This window comes from Hydra vulgaris, chromosome 01 (assembly GCF_038396675.1).
Source record: "Hydra vulgaris chromosome 01, alternate assembly HydraT2T_AEP".
Lineage (NCBI taxonomy): Eukaryota > Metazoa > Cnidaria > Hydrozoa > Anthoathecata > Hydridae > Hydra > Hydra vulgaris.
This window is the reverse complement of record NC_088920.1, coordinates 51980001-52001450: the sequence shown is the minus strand read 5'-3', so window position 1 is coordinate 52001450 and position 21450 is coordinate 51980001. Positions and strand designations below refer to the sequence as shown.

General features: G+C 29.8%; 1 protein-coding gene across 4 annotated transcripts in view; it reads left to right on the top strand.

The window, feature by feature from the left end:
* LOC100205549 (uncharacterized) overlaps positions 1-21450 on the top strand; it is a 61697-nt gene that overhangs the window by 36432 nt on the left and 3815 nt on the right. Inside the window, exon 3 of one of the 4 annotated variants that reach the window (XM_065788555.1) lies at positions 8084-9393. The exons of 2 other annotated variants lie outside the window; for them this stretch is intronic. In XM_065788555.1, the coding sequence (XP_065644627.1) occupies positions 8084-8128 (45 nt within the window). In that variant the 3' untranslated portion in view covers positions 8129-9393. Of the gene's footprint in view, positions 1-8083; positions 9394-21450 lie in introns of those variants that run through there. One more of the 4 variants, XM_065788554.1, reaches the window with a different exon arrangement.

The following is a 21450-nucleotide window of genomic DNA, read 5'->3' as shown; positions in this document are numbered from 1 at the left end:
GAAATAATAATGCTTACGGTACTTTTATTTTTTACCAGTGTTACTGGATGTTGTGTCAGAGCACAATCCGATAATCTGATCCAACATTTCATAGTATTCAAGCATTGTTTGAATTGCAATGGGTTGATCACTTCCCTTGGAGCTTTCAATTTTTGAGATGCCAAAAAGAAAGTCTTGTGGACCAGACTCTGGTGAAGATGCGCTAATCGCAATTCTATCCTCATATTTAGATATTTCTTTTTCCTATCGTAACTCTTCAAAATCTTGGTATCAAAATGTACCAAAATTTTTAAACCTCTTATTTTGTTTGTTTTCCTCTTTAATTATCTGTGTCCCAGACTCCACAATATTACGAGTTTTTCTGTTTAGAGTTAATCTTGATATCGAGAATTCTCAATATTAACTCCACCAGCCTTGTAAAGAGAAGACAAAAGACACATACCTGGCCTGACCACAATCCCAAATCTGGTCATAATTGGAATCCAATTGTTAAGAATATCTTCCATACTTAACTGAAGGAAAACTTTGGTGTTACTCTGAAACCTTTTCTGTTTTTTCTGGGCTTTACCTGGAGGTAAAAATAGTTCGTCGCACTCGGTTTGATTGTCACTTTCTGTGCTTGAAAAGTCCGAATAGCTATTCTCCTTTTTCTTATTTTTATCTTCGTGCCTTTGGATTTTCTCAGACATCTTAATTGTTTTTTCTTGTGCCCTGTGAGCATTTTTACAAAATTTATTGTCAATGTTCCCGAATTCGACCATATCCCCTCTCAGACAAAGCCTTAAGAATTTTATGTCTTCCTTCTTAGCCTCATCATCCCCATTTTTATCACTTTTTATTAAATCAAATATGTTTGTTTGATTAATAATGAAGAGAGCACTGCTCTCTTTTAAAAAAGTGTTCACCTTCTTCAAAAAAGTGTTCACCTTCTTCAAAAAAGTGTTCACCTTCTTCAAAAAAGTGTTCACCTTCTTTTTTTAGCTACCCTTTGGTAGTTCTAGTGTTTTTTTTAAAGTGTGGTATTCCTTGACTTTCATGGTGATTCTGATCTTGATAGTTTGCTCTGTCGCAATGAAAACATCGTTAAATCCAGCCTGCTCCAATAAATTGACAAGCTCTCTCAGAATACAGACACCAGTAATTATTAGCTTGGTGTTCTCTCTGCACATTAGCAAACCTGGAGCATCTTAAATACGTCTTCCTGGAAGCAACTGGACAACCAATTTTCATGTTGATCTGTGTGATGCTAAAAAATTTAAAAAGAAAACATTAAAAAGTTAACATTAAAGATGTAAAAAAATGTAATGCTTTTGTTAATTAACTACAGATTTACTTATTGCTTTTTTTGAGATTAAACCAGTAATACCATCGAGCATTTCTCCATTTGTTGGAGGTCTATTAGGGGCAAAACTCTGTAAAGGGAACCCTAGCAAAGAAAATTGTCTCCTCTTCCTTGTAGCTTTTGACGCATCATCAATAACATCAGTGAATTAGCGTGACAACTTATGTCTAGAGACGTTTTCTAAAATCAATTTATTTCATTTAAATCCACATTAGACGCATTTAGTTGTAATTGATTGAATCAGGATTAGGGTGGGGAGGGGTTATATGGATAGAATTTTAGATATATTTTTTTCTAATATAGTTTTTTTTTTGAATTAACAACCACCATAAAAACTTTTGTTATTTTTCTTTACATTCAGGGTGTATACAATAAAATCACAATGAGTAAAACATAAATATATTTTAAATAACTAACTTACTAATCCTTTTTTAACAACACCTTTCATATATCCAAATTACCCCACTGGTGGTGTAATACGGATACTCATATTATATTTGATACATATATCACAACTATTGCTTTTCACGTTTTTTTAAAAAGTCAAACTGTATTGGTTATGTCTAGCAGTTTTCTTTTACTTACTGATACATTCTTTTTTTTTTGCTTTATTCTTCTCTTCTTCTTGTCACCTTGCAACAACATCTTGTGCTGCTAAAATTTCTCCCTTTTTGGCCTGGACACGAGCTCTGCGTTTTTTTGAATTTGCAAGTGCTGTCGGTGTAGGTTGACTTGGGCTAGGTGTAAGTACAGAATTGATTGCTCTCTGCAGATTTTTTACAACATTTTCTTTTTTGTTAGACTCATATACTTCCTCGTACTTTGGTTGCATATTCGCTATCTTTTTCATAGGTTTTGATTTGTCAACAGGGTAAAGACCACTACCATTAAAACCACTTTTCAGGAGTTTGTTATCTATCTTACTGACAAGAGCTTTTAGTAAAGTTGGAAATACAGACTTGTCAACATTTTTATGTCTGCTTTCTCTTAACTAAATTTTAAGGGTTTTGTTCCAATGGGATTTCAATGGAGCAAAAAAACAAACATCAAGAAGTTGTAATGCGTGACTTGTGTTCAGAGGTAAAGTAAAATTATATGCTTTTCCAGAGCCTTTTTAACAGTAGAATATGTTATATGGCTGTTGTGTCCATCACTCAGCAACAACTCAGGCTTTTTATAATCTTTAACATGTACATTAAACCTGACAATCCAACTTTCAAAAATGTAGTCCTCCATATAACCGGTTTTTGTTACACCATGCATTGTATTTTCAGGTCAATTTTGACACCATGCATCATAAAGGTAGATGGCTTTGTAGACGATAAAGGGAGGTAGACACTGACCATTTGCTGACCCACAAAACAGTACAATATACATTGATTTACCACATGATGGAGCAACGTAATAGGCTGTTTTTGATGTTTTATGAACAAAGATTTTTCCTGCTGTAGGATCTGTACGTAAACCTGTTTCAACTAAATTAAATATACAATGTGGTCTATCAAATAAATGATTATCGTTTTATATCTTCTCATATAACTCAAAAAAATCTGTCAATGTTTTTTAGAGAAAGATCATTAGCTCTTGCTTCTGTCAAAAGTTCAGGTTTTCTTTTTCCAAGAACTACATTCCATCTTTTTTCAAAAGACATGCACCAGTCTTTCCCTGGCTTGTCATCTTTGAATGGAGTTTTTTTGCCTATAAATGTTATATAGAATTAAACCATCAGTTTGATATCTTTTCTATCTTGTGGAAAACCCTTATCAGCTAAGTACATCAGGGTTTTTACTAGAAGATTTTCCTCAGTATTATTTAAAATAAACCCACAGCCACTTCCAATTCTTTTGTCTTTCCTTTGGATATGATCATGGGATCGTCTGTATAATGTCCCATGAGGAATTCTAGAAGACTTTGATACACTGTATACTGACTCTCCATAGTTAAAAAGCTGTATGGCAGTCGTTAATTTGCTATGATCATATGTACCAATAGTCTTGCGTTGGTATTCACGAGGCATAATAATTTATTTCAGTCTTATTATTTTATCTAATATATTTTAAAACAAACTTTAATTTTATTAAGTCTACCCTAGCCATTCAGGGAAAACAAATTTGAACTATGATCTTAATGTAAATAGTTCAAAAACATTATATAAAAATATTATATGTAACTGAAAAATGTCTAATACTATATTAAAAACCAAAAGTGAGCATAAGTGTATATTTAAATGTTGTGTAGCTTATGATTTTGTGATAAAATAATATAATGTCAGTAGGATTTTATATATATCCATTTTACCTCACTATTATTTTACCTGTATATCCATTTTACCCCATTTTAGATTTTTGTTTATTTATCAATATGGGTTAGAGAACTAAATTAAATTTTACACATTGTTACATCATGGTCCAACTAATAAATATACATCATTAAACTTCCATAAGTAATATTACTGAAGTCTGCAGTCAAAAGTTTTAAAACATAATGTTTTTTATATTTTTTTCAAAACAACATTTTTTACATATTTATTATTCATGTAAATCAAATATAAATATTGTTAACGCAAAAAAAAGAAGCCAATTATGTGAAGAAACTGTTGGTAATTTTCAAGTTTTAGAATTATGCATAGATAACTTACTCCATGGATACTTACTGAATATATTCATATTACCCCAACAATCCATATTACCCCACCCTACCCAATAGTATACAACTAATAATGAAAAATTAGTGAAGCTGGTAAATAAGTTTTATATACAAGTTCAAACCTGTTTTTAGATGAATTTCTTGGTTAAAAACTTGATTTCTACTTTAATTATATATTGACTTAAGTTAAATTTACGCATCATTAGTTTTTATTGTTTATAAAACACGGATCATTTATTATTATTGTTAGCCATGCTTTTATCGAAACATAAATAAAAATTGACCCAGATAAAAATTAAGTTTAAATCATAATTTATTTATTATAAATTATTATATAAAAGTAAACTCACCTTAATAACCTTCCCCTTATGCTTAAAACTTAGTTTTTGTTTTGTTTTTCTTTATGGATAAAATTATGCCAAATGTAGCATTCCGCACATTAAAATTCGATTTATGATATATTTTTGGAACACCGTATTGCGAGAGCAACTACTGATGTGCAAATTGGGTTCGACTGAGATGCAAGCATCTTAATCAACCCCTAGAAACTACGGTCCATAATTATTCGAATGGTTGAAATTTTGAAAAAGTTGAAAACTTTTCGATATAACATATCAAAGTTTTACTTACTATTGGGAGAAAAACAGAAAAAAAAATCTACCTGATTTGTATGTTATCTTCCTATTTATTATGTTTACATAAAAATTAATATAAAGTTCCATTAGACTAGTTTATAATTTACATGCCTATTAATCACCCTTAGTGACAATAACCGGCATACATGTTTTTGACATTCTACTTAACAACTTATCCAATTTGTCAAAGTCACTTTTATGCCACTAACTAATAAGTTTTTTCCACACTTTATGCATCATTAGGCATTAGTTTTTGACATTAGTTTTAATTCCTCCCATAAAAATCCTTTATTAATCCTTAATTTTTATGGGAGGAAGATCTTGTGATCGGGGAGGATAAATCATTCTATACAATATTTGATCATTCTCGAACTCAGTTAAACAACTTATACAACAATCCGAAGAATGTGTTTTACAATTTAAGCCTGAAGTCATTTTCTTTTAAAAAAATAAATTGCTTCCCATTAACTCAACTTTCCGAAGGTATAGCATGAATTTTTAAGTGTCCGAGTAAACTACTTTTTTTATTATTCCCTCTATTTTTACAATGTTATCTGTGGCATTCCAACCAAAACAGCCCTAAACCTTAACACTACACCTCCATGTTTTACAATCAATAAAGGACACTATTTTATCATACATTCAACGATGTTTTTTTCAGACAAACAATCTTCCTTTGAAACCAAAGATTTAAAACTTCTACACGTCGGTCCACGTTTACAGTCATTGATGGTCCATTTTTTATGTAGTTTTGCCCACTCTAGCATTTTTATTATTTTTATGGTTTTTATCAAAACAATTTAATCAAAATACTTTTATGTTTTTTAAATTATCTAATAGTGAAAAATAAACGTAAAAAATAGTTAAATAAAAAATAGCATTTAAAAAAAATTTAATGTCGTTTAAATAATTGTGAACGGTAGTGTGTATGTTCCACTTTGCCTAACCGTAATGATCTGTTGATATATTCAGTTAAAAAATGAAATACTGGAGAGAAGTCGAAATCTCTAATTTAAAGGTTAACAAGAAGCCCTACAGGAATTTGAACCTGCATCTCAGCGACTACTATAAGACGCGCAAGACAATCGAGCTATCCAAACAAAGTAGTGATTAACAAACTGTTGATTTTATAGTAACATATTAAGCACAGTGGTAGGGTAGCCAATAAAAGTGTGATTTGTAGTTTCAAAGATATCGTTATTCAAAGTAATATATTTAGATAAAAAATATCGGTTTGCCTCATTGAAGGTGTTTTTTGATTCTTCTAAGTTCTGCTAAGGTACTATAATCAAATAAAGTGTGTTACTATATATTATTATACATTGCATAAAAGCCAAAAAAATCCACTTTTTAATGACAATAGTTTTATCCTGCAAACAACAAATTAAAGAGAGTTCTTCAACTGAATTTGATAATATCTTAACTAATAATTTTCATAATATCCGTCTTTATAATTTTTTTTTTTGATTTTATTTAGGTGCCCCAAGAATTCCTTTCGGCCTTATCACAGAGCACCGCGGATGAGCATTTAATTGGAAGTTCACGCCTCCTTCCTAACCAACGTCGCTAAATTTACCCAGAGTGCGATGGGGGTGGGGGGGGGGGTGGGGGTGGAGGGGGTTTGAACCACGAATCCTTTGTTTCTGAGGCAAGTGCACTACCGTACTGCAACCAAATAAAGCCAATTTTTTCAAGCAATATGAAAGTTTCTTTATTTTATATTTCTCGCAACCATTTTACATCTAGGGAGTTTATAGAACCATTTTACATTCAGGGAGTTAAAAGCGACAAAGTTGCTTTTATTTCCATAAATGTAAAATGACTCATTAAAATCTGCAAAATATAAACAAAAACTAAATATTAAATCATAAAATTATGTATTAAAATCCATTTATTTATTTTTAAAAAAAGTCATTCAAAAGTAAAAAAAAAAATAACTTAAAAAAACTATAAAGGTCTATTTGAAAAAACCAAGATACTCAACGAAACAACGAAAGCAATAAATATAAAATGTAATCAAGGATTTAGTTAGAAAAGATAATTTTAAGAAAAATAATGTTTTTTAAAGAATATAGTAATAAACAACGAAAGCAATAAATATAAAATGTAATCAAGGATTTAGTTAGAAAAGATAATTTTAAGAAAAATAATGTTTTTTAAAGAATATAGTAGGCTAGTCGGCATTTGACACATTTCAGTCGGCAGATTTTTAGTTTTGATGACTTTTTTGTGTGTTTGTTTTATAGTTATTAAGGTGCTCCCAGAAGTCCCTACACAGAGCACCGCGGAACAGCATTTAACTAGGAAGTTCACGCCTCCTTCCTTATTAATGTCGTTTATTAGGCAAGAGCTTACGTCGAATCTCGGTTATCTTTTTAACCTCGTTTTAAGTCAGAAACTTATTCACTGCTTCACGGCTGCACACATTATTTCTGTAATCACCCCCGTAAACATGAGATAAATATAAACATTAAAAATTTGTATTACTCTATAAATTATCTTTTTCACTGTTTATGTATCTCAGAAACTTGGTAAAATGCAAAAGTATCTTGGTCAGAAAATTCTCTGTTTAACATCATATAAAGTAATAATAAAGTCAACCTCGAGTTAGCAGCAAAGGAGGTGGTGTTGCAGTCTATATTTTTGACAAGTTTGAATTAAAAAAAAAAGAAGACTTTTTTCAAAGCATATTGAAATCTCCTCGCTTTATCGACCACAACGTGGCAATCAAATTAACTTCCATAACAGCCTTAAAACTATTACATCAAAAACGAGCAAGCAAATTAAGCATGCTTTTTTTTACCAGTGATTTAAACTTAGATGCGTTGTGTTACAAAAAATTTGTAAAAATAAAAAATGTTTTTAATTTGTTATTGGAATTTAACATTATATCTACAACTTTTAAGCAACTAAAACTAGTTCTCTTCCACAATCGATAATGTTTTAACTCTTTAAAGCTCTTTAAACATTAATTACAATCAGGTTTTTTTATTACAGGTTTCTCTGATTTTCCTATATTCCATATTACGCGCGGAATCTTATCTAACAATTCTTGTTATTAGAAGCAATGCCAGATTAACTGCGCCCGTCCCCAAAATATTGGTGTCCCATCAGACCCTTAATTTTTTAAATATATATACTATTTCAATTGCGGGTTTGTTAGGTTGTTATATCACTAGTAAGATTCGTATGATAATCTGTTTTATTATTTAGTTGGGTTTAAACTTTGTTTCCAATTTCTTTTCGTCATATGTATATTTCGTCACATGTATTACTTTTAAAATTTCAATTTGATACATTTTTTTTAAATTGATAAAAAGGCTGAAAGAGCATAACTTATGTTATGAGCATGATACTAGTTGTGTTATGAGTTTCAATTTAAAAAGTTTTGCGGCAGAAGTAACTTTTTAAATGAAAACTAATACAAACTAATATTTGCACAGTTATTTTTTTATTTTAGTTTAGTCAATATGTCAACCTGACACAGAACTGCGGTGGGATTTGAAAGAAGCGCAAAGCTACTGAATTTTCATAAAAGAAATTGCTGATCAAAATTTTTCAGACAAAAAGTTTTATTCAAGTTATTGCTCTCTTTTTTTCTTTGTAGTTAAAAAATAGTGAAACTTGAAAGAGAGGCTTATTTACTCAACATCCACTGAAAAAATACTTTGCTTCTTCTGCTGCTTTTTCAAGATTCAGATGACAACGTCAGAACTGGATTCGATGACTGGTCACATGGATAACGTTCTTGCAAAGACATAAACAAAGTAAACAGCACACTGATGCAGTCCAGTGCTATTTTTGAAGTCACAATAAAAGAAAAATTGATGCTCATTTGACAACAAGTTGAGAAAGAGATTTCTTACTAGATGGATGTTCTGAGAAGAGTTGTTAAATGTTTAAAATTTTTGTGCAGTCGAGGGAAAGTTCTTAGAGGTGACTCAAAAGAAATAGGCAATTTCAGTAATGGAAACTTTCTCGGGGCCTTGGAGTTCCTTTCAAAATTTGACCCATTCCTTGCAAAACACTTAGAAAATTGAGAAGTGCAGAGGAAATGTTTTAAACATTTCATTGACAACTCAAAATGACAGATAATTTGTTCTGGTCTTGTAAATGTTACAGGAAAAGATAGGGAAATTGCAATCAAAAATTAGTCAACAAGAGCCATTTTTATTAAAACTTTACATGCAAATTACAGTCATATCCTTGAGACCTTAGAATCAATTGTTCCAAATAAAGATGAAAAACATCAGGCGCAAAATGAAGCCAGTACAATTTTAAAGAGAATAAAAACTTTTAATGTTACTTTTATGACGGAGCTTTGGCACAAAATTATGTCACAATTTGATGCTACTAGTATAAAACTTTAGGATAAACGTGCAGATTTAGCTTTTGGTGTGCGATTGCTTCAATCTCTTTTGGAATATGAGACATCATTATGTGACATTTCTTGAGATTTACGAATGTGCTGGAAGGTTCTCAAGCATTATTCCGAAGCAGTACAAGAATCCAAATATAAGAAATTAGGAATACACAATTAGTAATAGGAAGTTCCCATTACTAATTGTGTTGTAGAAAGAACATTTTCGAAAATGGCAAGAGTTAAGAACGATCACCGTTTCTCAATGTTAAATGGTTGTTTGAATGCTCTTTATTTAATGACAATTGAAAGAACTCTCTTACCAAATATAAGTTTTGAAGATGTCGTTATTGACTTTGCCAATGTAAAAGCAAGAAAATTTTTTCTGTGAATAAAAAAGTAATCATGTTTTGCTGCATTCATTTTTGAATGCATTTTTTCAGGAATGGGGCATCCAAATAATTTTTGCATCCAGACCCCAAGACCTTTAATCCGGACATTAATAGAAGAAATATATTTTTTTTTAAATCTAAATAAATTTAAACTGTACGAAGAGCGATAGAAAAACGTCTATTCGTTTACAGACCCTTATTGTGTCAAAAAAATTTTTTTTTAGTACTTTTTGAAATATTTATGACAATGCCTGCCCAAAATTAATCACCGAATAAAAAAAAAAATACTTAAGAGCACATATATATTGATTTGAAAATAGTATATTTTCAAATAAAGAATCAACCTTTATTCTATATATAAATTTTCATTTGAAAATAGTATATTTTCTGCTTAATTAAAATCTACCAAAATTCACCCATTTTTCAAAAAAGGTGTTTGTTATACTGTTTGCAACTACTGTCCCATATCATTACTCCCTATATTTTCAAAAATATTTAAAAAGATAACTTATAATAGAATTTATGATTGCATAAAATAAAATATGCAAAAATTAATTTGGATTTCAGAAATACTGTTCAACTGAACATGCTGTTATTGAACTTGCTAATAAAATATCTATGTTATTTGATAAAGTTGGATAAGTATTAGGAGTATTTATCGATCTCTTAAAAGCATTCAGTACTGTTGATTACAAAATTTTACTTTCAAAGCTAAAGCAGTATGGTATTGAAGGCCTTATACATTAATGGGTTAAAAATTATCTTTTCAACAGAAAACAATTTGCTCTGCTGGATGAGTCAAGAGCACCTAATATTTTGTGCGGTATCCCACTCCTTTGACTATTTGAATATTTTGTGCGGTATCCCATTCCTTTGACTATGTTATAAGTGGATTATATAAATGTTATATCTATTATATATATTATTATATAAATCAAAAGCTTTTCTTGATTATAAATCTCGAAAGATGCTTTACTTCAGCGTTGTTCATTTTCATCTCACCTACGTTAATATTATATGGGCCAACAAAAGCTAATTTTAAAAAACAAAACTAGTTTAAATATTTTTAAAAACAAAGATAATTTAAAAAAATTACAAAGCTTGCAAAATCACGCATGTAAAGCAATTACTTACTTTTAAAGAGATTAGAAAATCCATCCGCTGTAATGAAATACACGAATGTTTTAGATATTGAAACTTAACTTATTTCAAATACTAATATTTATGTATAAATATAGAAATAACTTGTTGCCAAAAGTATTTTCGGACATTTTTACAGCGAAAGGACAATTTTGATCAAATACCAATTGCAGCTATTACTTAAGAGCCGTTTTTTCTAAGAATCAGGCAAATTCCTGAGACTGTGGAAGTGACCTCCTCCAAATTGCTTGAATTTTTTATATATTGATCAGAATATAGAGAAAACCTGTTGGGGAAAAAAAAAATTTTCAAAAATGTTTCGTTCACTCGGAATCTGGGCTTAAATTTTTGAGATATTTTTAAAAATTTTTAGAAATTTAGTTTTTGCCACCTTTGAACCCATTTTTTTGGCAAGGCAAAAAGTTGCACATAGCTTTTGTAGTTAATATCAGACGTAACCCAAAAGCTCTCTCCAAAAAATATAAAAAAGTTGCGTGACACTGTGCGGTTGGCTAATTATCATAGTTCAAAAGTACAAAATCAATCAGTTTTGTCAACTTTTATTCGGAGTTACTTCTAGCGGCAAAGTGTTGCACACAATTTTTCTTTTAGGATTTGAAATTATCAAAGGTATTGAGTCTAAAAATGCAAAGAAAGTTATGTGATACCTAAGGCCTATTAATATATTAAGGCTTGAAATTGGAAAAAAATGTTTTAGTATACTTACAAAATGAAACATTACGGCAGAGGCGCTTAGTTTTGTAAAAATGTAAACATATCCAACTGTCAATACAAAAAGGTCCTAACATAATAATAAAAAAAATTCGTGTGATTTTGTCACACGCATGATATAACATGAATTAAAAACTGAACAAAAATCTAACATCAAGATAACTATATTGCTAATTAAATAAAACATAAATCAAACATTTGAATGTTTTTCCATTTAAAAATTAGTTTTTCATTTATTAATAGAGTCATTTACACACATTATCCACCACATCACACATAATTTCTACTCTGCTGCAGTAAGTTTCTCTAAGAATAATGATATGACTGTATTATAGTCTTCTTCGGATAATGAATAATCGCCACAACCACTGATTAGAAAAGGAGCATTTACTAAACAGATAATTTTATCAGTTTGGTTATTTATCTCCTCGGTAGTAACTGGCCAGCGAAAAGTATTCTTCTCTTGCCCGTTAATCATACAATTAACTCTGATCCCAGTTATAGATACCTAAAAGTATTAGCGCAACATTTAAAATAATATAATAAAGAGTTTATGATTTGTTTAATTTTGCTTACATTCAATAAAACTTGTAAAGTCTTATATAATGTCATTCTGAAATTAATTTTACATTTTATTTATATTCCTTTTATTTTAGAGCACTGTTTTGTAAAACAAAATAAAAACTTGAAACTAATATATACTTTGAATAATATTACCTCCACAATATATCCAATATTCCATTGTTTTTCATATGCAACAGCAACCCAATCATTCACTTTCCATACAAGACAAATTTCTTTTGCAAGATTGGCGATGTCTTCCTCATATTTATTATCATCTTCATTGTCTCCTGCCAGATTAAAGTCATCATTTTCGCCATAAACTTCTTTGTTATCGTTAACCTGACTATTTTCATTATTTTCTGTTGTCGGTTCTACCAGCTTACCTTTTCTTTTCAGGTTACTAAATCTATAACAATATCAATTGTACATATTTTTAAACATATGTAAACAAACACACAAAATTATAACTTTCACCTAAATTTTAATTTCATATTTGTAAAAGAACTATTTAACAGTCAGAAACATAATCTAATTTGCAAAAGTTTTGATAGCAACAATGCCTACCTTGAAAATAAAGATCTTATCTGTTGGCTAGTTACATATTGATCAGGCGGAAGTTCTCTCCTCAGCTGCATGTGAACCTGCTCAGGGCTCATTTTATTACCTGATTCTTCTCCACGAATAAAGTATTTATACAACAGTTCTTTCTGCTGATTTGAAAATCTAAAAGAACTTCGAACTGGTAATGCCCAACCTTGCAATAGAAAAATGTTCATGCAATGTGGTTTGTCTTTTACGGATATATATATATATATATATATTAGGGATATGACTTTTTTGCAACCTACTAGGCCTGTATCGTAATTCAATGAACTTTTATGTAAAAAGAACGAATAGATGTTTCGTTTTGACATATTTTGAAAAAAGGTCACCCCAAAACCAAAAAATCGAATTTTCAATAGGTACACTTTTGTACAGTAAATGATTATTAAAGGCTGAAGATGTTGTAAGAGTCATACTCCTGTTGTTATTTTATTTATTTATGCAACATGTACTGTGATATAACAAAAAACATTATGTGATATATAATTATACAAGTATTACAAAATTAACAGTATCAAAGCGTCTAGTACAACAATATACATAACTGTCTGTGTCTATAGGCCTACTGTGTTTAGTACATGGGTCACATGATGCTCACGTCTCATAAAGAGTCTAGCGCTTATTACTTAGAATGAATCGAAGTTGCAGTTTGTCTTTCTTTCTGCAGGAAGCATACAGGTCTTGCATCACCTTGATTGCACGTTCAGCTATCTGATTACTTCGTGGTATGTCGATGACGGATGGCTCTTTCTTCCAGTGACTGCATGCAAGGCTCTTTCTTCCAGTGAATGACTGCAATGCCTTTTTGTAAGGCTTCAATACATCAGATAAATTCTTGAAGTCATTGTCATTGTACTTTTGACTACTAAACCAATGTTCTGCCCACTCATATGAAATGAACCTGCAAACCTTCTCCAAATTCTTTCTCGCTTCAGGCATAAGAATGAACGCCAGAATGGCGAGAATGGCTCTTGAGTTCCATCTGGCATTGCTCATATTAGGAATGTTTTGAAAGTGAATCAGAGGGAAGTTTCTTTGTTCTTCATAGAACCTAAACACTCTTGTTAAATGGTACAAAAACTTCATATCGTCTCTCCACCCTGATTTATCAAGAATTTCTACAGTTCCATTCACAAACTTATCCTTCAGTTCATCATACTTATTCACCAGTTCAGACACAAATGGGTATTCAATGTTTGGAGATTTGGTATCACCCCCAAGTTCTTCGTCCATCACCAGACGGAGAATCCTGTCTAGTACGTGATGCTGACAACCGATAAATTGTGGTATTGTGACACCCTTTAATTTAAACATACGTTGCAACTTCACAACAACTCCATTTCTCTTCCCAGTATTGACGTTTGTTGTATCAGTAATGATCATCTTAATTGAATTCCACAAATTGTATTCATCAATAAGTTTGGCAATTTTTTCAGCAACAGTTTCAGCTTTGTCATCTTTTAAACGCAGTGCATCAAGTTTCACGTCAGTTCTTTCATTCTGAAGTACAACTACCTGATATTCCTTATCATCTATTCGTTTGCCGTCAAAGTGTAAGGACCACTGTTCCATTTTAAGTTGTTGTATCATTTCTTTTTTTAATTTACCTGCCTCTTTGAATATGGACTTGTAAATTGCTGATTGACTTGGAGTTGGAATATCAATACCTTGTTGTGATAATACATTGCATATTTTAGCAGCTTTCTTTGTGGAAACTCCACTTGATGTAACCATACTTACAGCAAATTTACTTTTGTAGTGCTTTCTAGTTTTTTTCTGAGTGTCCTCATCATCGTCTTTATCACCGTCGTCGTCTTCATCATCTTCACTCTTACTTTTGCAGTTTTCAGATTCAGTACCACTGTCTGTGGTAGACAGGACTTGTGATGTGGAAGGTATTGCTGTTCCAGACTGGACTTTCCTTCTCTTGGAAGGGTGAATGGTTTCTTCACTTGCCACTTGTCCTCTTGAGTACCCCACCTGTCCTTTACTTTCTTTTTGTAGGTGGTATAGACGTTTATCTTCCGAGGATAACCACTGGCCATTCACTTTCGTGATGTCAAATAATGCATTGAGAACATCATATTTTCCACGCTTGACACATTCATCATAGACCTTCAGCACCTTCATAAGCTTTGCTCTTATCACTTGATCAGACACACGTGGAAAATTCAGTTTATTGTCCCACAATTTTGTAATTTCCTTAGAAATTTGGTCTATTCGTTCTTTTCTTCCTTTAACATATGCTCCGAGAAACTGGTATCTTCCTACGATCTGCAATTGAAGTGGTATTTTGGATTTTTCATCGAGTGAATGTTCTTCTACAGCCACGCTTCCTCTTCTTCTGTGTGACTCTTGAAATCTCACCAAATTTTTAGTCCAAGTCTTCTTGTTCTTTGTTACTGTGGTATGACTTTTCTTGTGAGACATCATATAATGTTGTTACGACTTTACGGATAGCTGAGCGTAAATATCCGTTTAATAAAGTCGTTTAATTAATAAAATACTTTAACTGTATAGTAATCCAATTATAGTTCGATAATCCAGTCAATGTTGATAACAGTTCGATAATCCAGTCCGTATCCTAACGATAATGCTACAACTACTTATACTTCGTACACTTACAGCGTCTTTAGTTCGCTACAGTAGTTCCTTATTAGCTCAGTTACACGCAGAGTACTTCATAGAACTATTCACATTATCAACACTGAGCTCTGACAGCAGCTCGCTTATATAATTATTTAGAGCTTCCAGAATGTTCTACTAAGTTCTATAATCTTCTACAGTCTGTTACAGTCGTCTATATCACCGTGGTAACACAATGACGTCATCACATAACAATTCCAAGTATTTGCCGGCACACGGCCGTTTCGTTGCCATGGTAACGTGTGGCGTTATATTTATAAATTCATAACAAAATAATGAAATAAATAGAATTAAGCTGAGAATTAAGCTTAAGATTAAAACATCGGTCAAAAATGAATGTATAAAAATGGTAAATCAAATTTTTATTTTGGGGGTGACCTTTTTTTGTTGCAGAAAGCTATTTGGGCCTTTTTTCATGATTTTAGGTAAAAGTTCATCGATTTATGATACAGGAAACTTTTTTTTTGAAAAAAAATTAAAAAGTCATATCCCTAATATATATATATATAATATATATATATATATATATATATATATATATATATATATATATATATATATATATATATATATATATATATACAAACGGGAAAATGCAGGAATAAAGTTTTTACGGGAAGTTTCTCCGAATCCTATCACTGCCGCCAAACCCTCAGTCAATGTAGCATCACTTCTTCACATTTTCTCCCTAAACCAGTGGATTTAAGTATTATATATATTTTCTCCCTAAACCAGTTGATTTAGGTATATTAGTTTTTAAGGTATTATAGTATTATAGTTTGAAAAAATAATTATATAATAGTTATTATACCAAAGTTTATATTAAAGTTTGTATTAATATTATATTAATGTATTTTTATCAACCTGATAACGTAATAACTTTGTATATATATTTTCTTTTTTTTTTTTGAGTATAATAAATGTATCTTTATATGGTATACCTGATGAAAAAAATATTAAAAAAATGTGTGTACTACAGCCCCGAACTTTTTTTTCGGATTTTAATCTCGCGCTTTCACGGCTATTTCTTTTGCCTTAAAATTCCCAAAGCTTTTTTTGAAGAAATACGAAATTTTGTCCAAAACGTCCGCAATTTTTTTAACTTCTATGAAAAGTTTCAAAAATTTACCATCTTTAGCATTTTGCAAAAATTTACCACCTTTAGCATTGAATTAGGGCTATAAATATAAGTTTATGTATTTTTTTTTTTAATTTTTATTAAAGTGTAAATACATATCATGCGTTTTTTTATAAAATCTGCTCTTTAAAAGTTATAAAGATATTGAAATGCAATTTATTTAAAAAACAAGTACAAAAACTAGAAATAATCAGCTGGATAAACTAAATGACGGTTTCCTTAACTATCAATGTTATTACTTATAAAGATAAATTTCATTTGGATCTCAAATTCCAGTTTACAACTATATGTCTAAATTACAGTTAAATAGTAGTTTATTGAAAATCGACATAAAAATCACTGTTTTTTTATGAAATGCATATATATTTACGACATTAGTCATCAGAAGGTATATGTTGAAAACTGGAATCTTAAATATACACATTATGAACTCATGTGTGAATTTTTAGATTATAAGATGCATCATGGATCGAGTTTATCCACGAGTTTGATAGTGGGTTGCTTTATCGGTAAAAAGATGGTTCAGAAACCATTTCGAATTTTTATTCAGAGAAAACTTATATACGTGGCGCGTAAAAATAAAATAAACTGTTTTCGTTACATCCGTATCCGAAAATCTCGTAAACCATAGCAATTGGAAGAAAATCAATAAAAAAAAATCGTGTTTTTTTTTTAGGTGCTCCCAGAAGTCCTTGCGGTCTTATCACGGAGCACGCGGGAGAGCATTCAGCCAGAGGTTCACGCGTACTTCCTTACCAATGTCGTTTATTTGGCTGGAGCCGGCATCGAACCTGGGACCTCTGGGTTCTGAGCCAGAACTCTAACCACTGCGCCACGGCTGCTCACCCATTGAAAGTTTAAAATCTGTCTAATTTACTAATACTGTATAAAATACTGTTTACATCTTTAATCTCCGTTTTAAAAGCTTTTTTCCGTTGAGAAAAAAACGTTTGCTAAATGCAAATTCTTTTTTAAAGCAAGTAGTCATTGTTTAAAAGCAAGTTGTGATTGTTTTACAAAAACAGCTTATGGAAGAAAGGGGCACCGAAAGATGCTTTTTGAAAAAGATGCCATAACTTTTGTACTGTTTTACAAAAAGGTGAAATTTTTGCTGAAAAAGATAATTTAGTTATTAACTCTTTTAAAAAAAGCAGAGCACAGTTAGTTTTAATAAATTATAGCTGTTTTTTTATCTTAAAAACTACTCATTGTCTGAGACTACCCCAAAAGAGAAGACAGTTCAGGAAATAATATAAAAAAACATGAAATGATTTTTACAATCTCACTTTATTGAGCAATAATTATAAACGTTAGCAGAATTAAGACAATTATTATCAATGACAGAATTATTTTTATAAAGATTTCAAACTATTAAACAATCTACTTGTATATTTTATTCAAAAAAAAACTAAAACGAAAATACCGCTAAATCATAAATGCAGAAATATTGATTAAAAAAACAAAACGAAGTAAAACGAGCGAATGTAAAATGGATTGAGATAAACGTGAATAAAAGTTATATTTTAACCCAATTAAAAAAACAAAGTGCATAACATTTAACCATGTTTGAATGTTATGGGCTTAATAACAATTGTGGAAATAGAATACTTGATAGAAAAATTTGAATTTTGTTTTTCCTTTTAATTTTCCCAACCGGCACAACTAGTTTCTTTTTCGGAACTAAAACCTGTAGAGACACGTGTTTGTCACGATCCAGAAGTAAACCAAAAACACGCGTATATTACGGGCAGTTTTACTTGAGTTTAACACATGTTTTTTGAGGTTTAAAGTCGAATTTAAATGTCACATGCTTTTATCAGTGGATTCACATTCCTAACGGAAAGTTATTACAATATAATACTACGTTTCCGTAACGGTAAAAACCATAATATATTTTAACTAGTATTTATGGTAAATAGTAATAGTTGATTTCACTGAATGAAACTCATTTTTTAACAAGTGTTATTCTTTTTGTTATAGAAGGTTTTAAACACACAGCAGAAGCCAAGCGTAACTTTTTTCTGAGCTGTGCCGGCTGCCGGTCACTTTTTAATTTTCTATTATTTCTAAGTATTTTTATTCTGCAAGCCAATTTACTTTAGAGAAAAGAAATACACCTGCAGCCACTATAAGTTTTATTGTTTTATTAAAAACAGAATTTACTACAATTTTTATTTTTTCTTCGTTTATATTTCTTTCACATATATTTTTATAATTGCGTACCATTTTTAGACTTTGCTTAACTCATAATTTGAACTATTTATTTATATCGTAAAACATATCACTTTCATTAAGAATTAAAAAAAAAATTTCTTGGAGAAGTAAGTTCCTCAGTAAATCCTTACGTTTAAAAATTTTAAAAATTAGAAAAACTTTCAAAAATCATAAAACGTTAGTAGCAAAGCTATCTAAATGCCTTCATGTAAAAAATTATGCGGAGGTTAAGAGCAAAAATATTTCAAATCGTCTAATATATCTAATTTTGTTGATAAATTTGCAAATTTTTAAATTTTCGCATCGTCCTAAACTACCCCTACCCCAAACTGGCACCTTTTTCATCTAACTATCGTGCTTTGCGTTAAAACGTTATGCCGTCATATTTGCGATATATATATTATATATTTATATATATATATATATATATATATATATATATATATATATATATATATATATATATATATATATATATATATATATATATATATATATATATATATATATATATATATATATATATATAACATAATAGCACTAACATAATTTACATATATATATATATATTTTTTATATATATATTATTTATTATATATATTATTTATTTTATATATTTATATATATATATATATATATACATATATATATATATATATATATATATATATATATATATATATATATATATATATATATATATATATATGTATATATTATATATATTTTTTATATACATATATATATATATATATAAATTAGTAAAAAACACTTGTCTAACTTTTATCTTCTACTTTAAGTATATATGTATATATATATATACAAATATATTTATTTATATATATATATACATATATACTCTATATATATATATATATATATATATATATATATATATATATATATATATATATATATATATATATATATATATACATATATACTCTTCCTGATGATCCAGCAATGGTGAAACTTAAAGTAGAAGATAAAAGTTAGACAAGTGTTTTTTACTAATTTATATATATATATATATATATATATATATATATATAATATATATATATATATATATATATATATATATATATATATATATATATATATATATATATATATACAGGGCCGGCTGGTGGCGTGTGCCAAGTGTGCAATGCACACATGCGGCAAATTTTTAGGGGCGGCAAATTTTAAGATCAACGTTAAGATCAACGTTAAACGTTAAATGAAAATTTGCCAAAAAAATTCTTTGTTCTGAAAAAAATTATTATTATATAATTACATCGATATTGAAATATCGATGGAAAAAATTACATATCGATGGAAAAAATTACATCGATATTTCAATATTTAATTTTTGTAAACAATTTACTAACAAAAATATCTCTAAAGAAAGTTCCGGGACTCATTTTTGCTTATTCAGCATAATTTAGTACCAATAGAATTTCAATTGAATTGGCGGGTTTTCAATGTTTTTATCATAATGGCTTTATTATTACAGTTGATCAGTCGTTTAAACACGTTAGTTTTTTTTATTTTATTAATATGTTTGACAATAATTACGAAAGTATTAAATATTGTCTAACGAGTTTTTAATTAAAAATTTTATTTAGAAGGGAGAAACTTTATATAATTTTTATTGTTATTAAATTCCTTGAAAATGGATAAAAGAAAAAAAATTGTCCGGTTTTCAGCATCATCTGAAACGGCTAAAGAAACAGGAAGAACATGATAAAAACCAAACTAAACTAGATACTTTTTAAGTTCAGAAACATTTTATAGCCCCAACAATGATTCTGATATAAAAACTTTGCCATATAAAATCAATTCAAATGAGATCATTCTGTTTCTGTTGTAAACTATTAAACAGGATCTGCTGACTGGAGGCATTTATCACAAAATTTAACGAGGCATGAAGTTAGTGTTGATCTTATTGAAAGCTTTGGCAATTGAATCGAGTTGAAAAGAAGACTACAAAGTTCAAAAACTGTTGATTGTTTAACGGAAAAGCAACTTTTGAATGAAATTGATCGATGGGATAATGTTTTAAAAAGAATAATTTCCATAATCATTATGATGGCATCACAAAACATAGCATTTAGAGGATCATCTGATAAACTGTATGAAGAAAACAATAGAAATTTCCAAAAAATATTTGAACTTATGGCAGAATTTGACCCAATTATGTCATCCAAAGAATTTGACCCAATCATGTCTCCAAAGCATGGTAAAATCCAAACAAAACTTATTACTTAAGCAAAAATATCCAAGAAGAAATTGTTCAGTTAGTGGCTCGTGCTACTAGAGAGGAAATCCTTAAAAATATTCGGAAAGCCAAATACTACTCCATTATTGCGGATTGCACACCAGTTGCCAGTCATCAGGAACAGTTAACTCTTATTATACGATATCTAGTCATAGAAAAAAATAACGATTCAGTGGTTGTTGACATCCGAGAGAGTTTCTTAAATTTTATTATTATTGATGATACCACAGATTTGTAAATTTTTGAAATTTTTCTGCTTTTTTTTATGTAATATATGTTAAAAGTTAAGAAACATATTTAAACAAAATTTAATTTTACAGGTCATGGATTGGAGCAAAGAATTGTGGCTTCATTGAATGAAAATAAACTTCAACTTGAAGATATGAGAAGTCAGGCATACGACAATGGTGAAAATATGAGAGGCAAAAAGAAGGGCTCACAAAAATTTTTTTTAGATAGAATTAAACGAGTACTCTTTGCCTCTTGTACAGCACATTCACTTAATCTTGTTATTGTTGATTTTGTAAAAGTTGGATTGGAAATAGTGACATTTTTCGGAATTATTCAAAGCCTTTATAACTTTTTTTCCACAAAACGTTGGAGTATTTTAGAATCGAAGTGTCCATCACTTACAGTTAAATCTTTAAGTGATACAAGGTGGGAGAGTCACATCAGAGCTGTAAAAGCGATCAAGGAAAATATGCAAAAGATTTATGAAGTGTTGCCTGAAGTTGCCAAAAGTGAGTGTGATAGAGCCACAAAATTATCAGCTGAA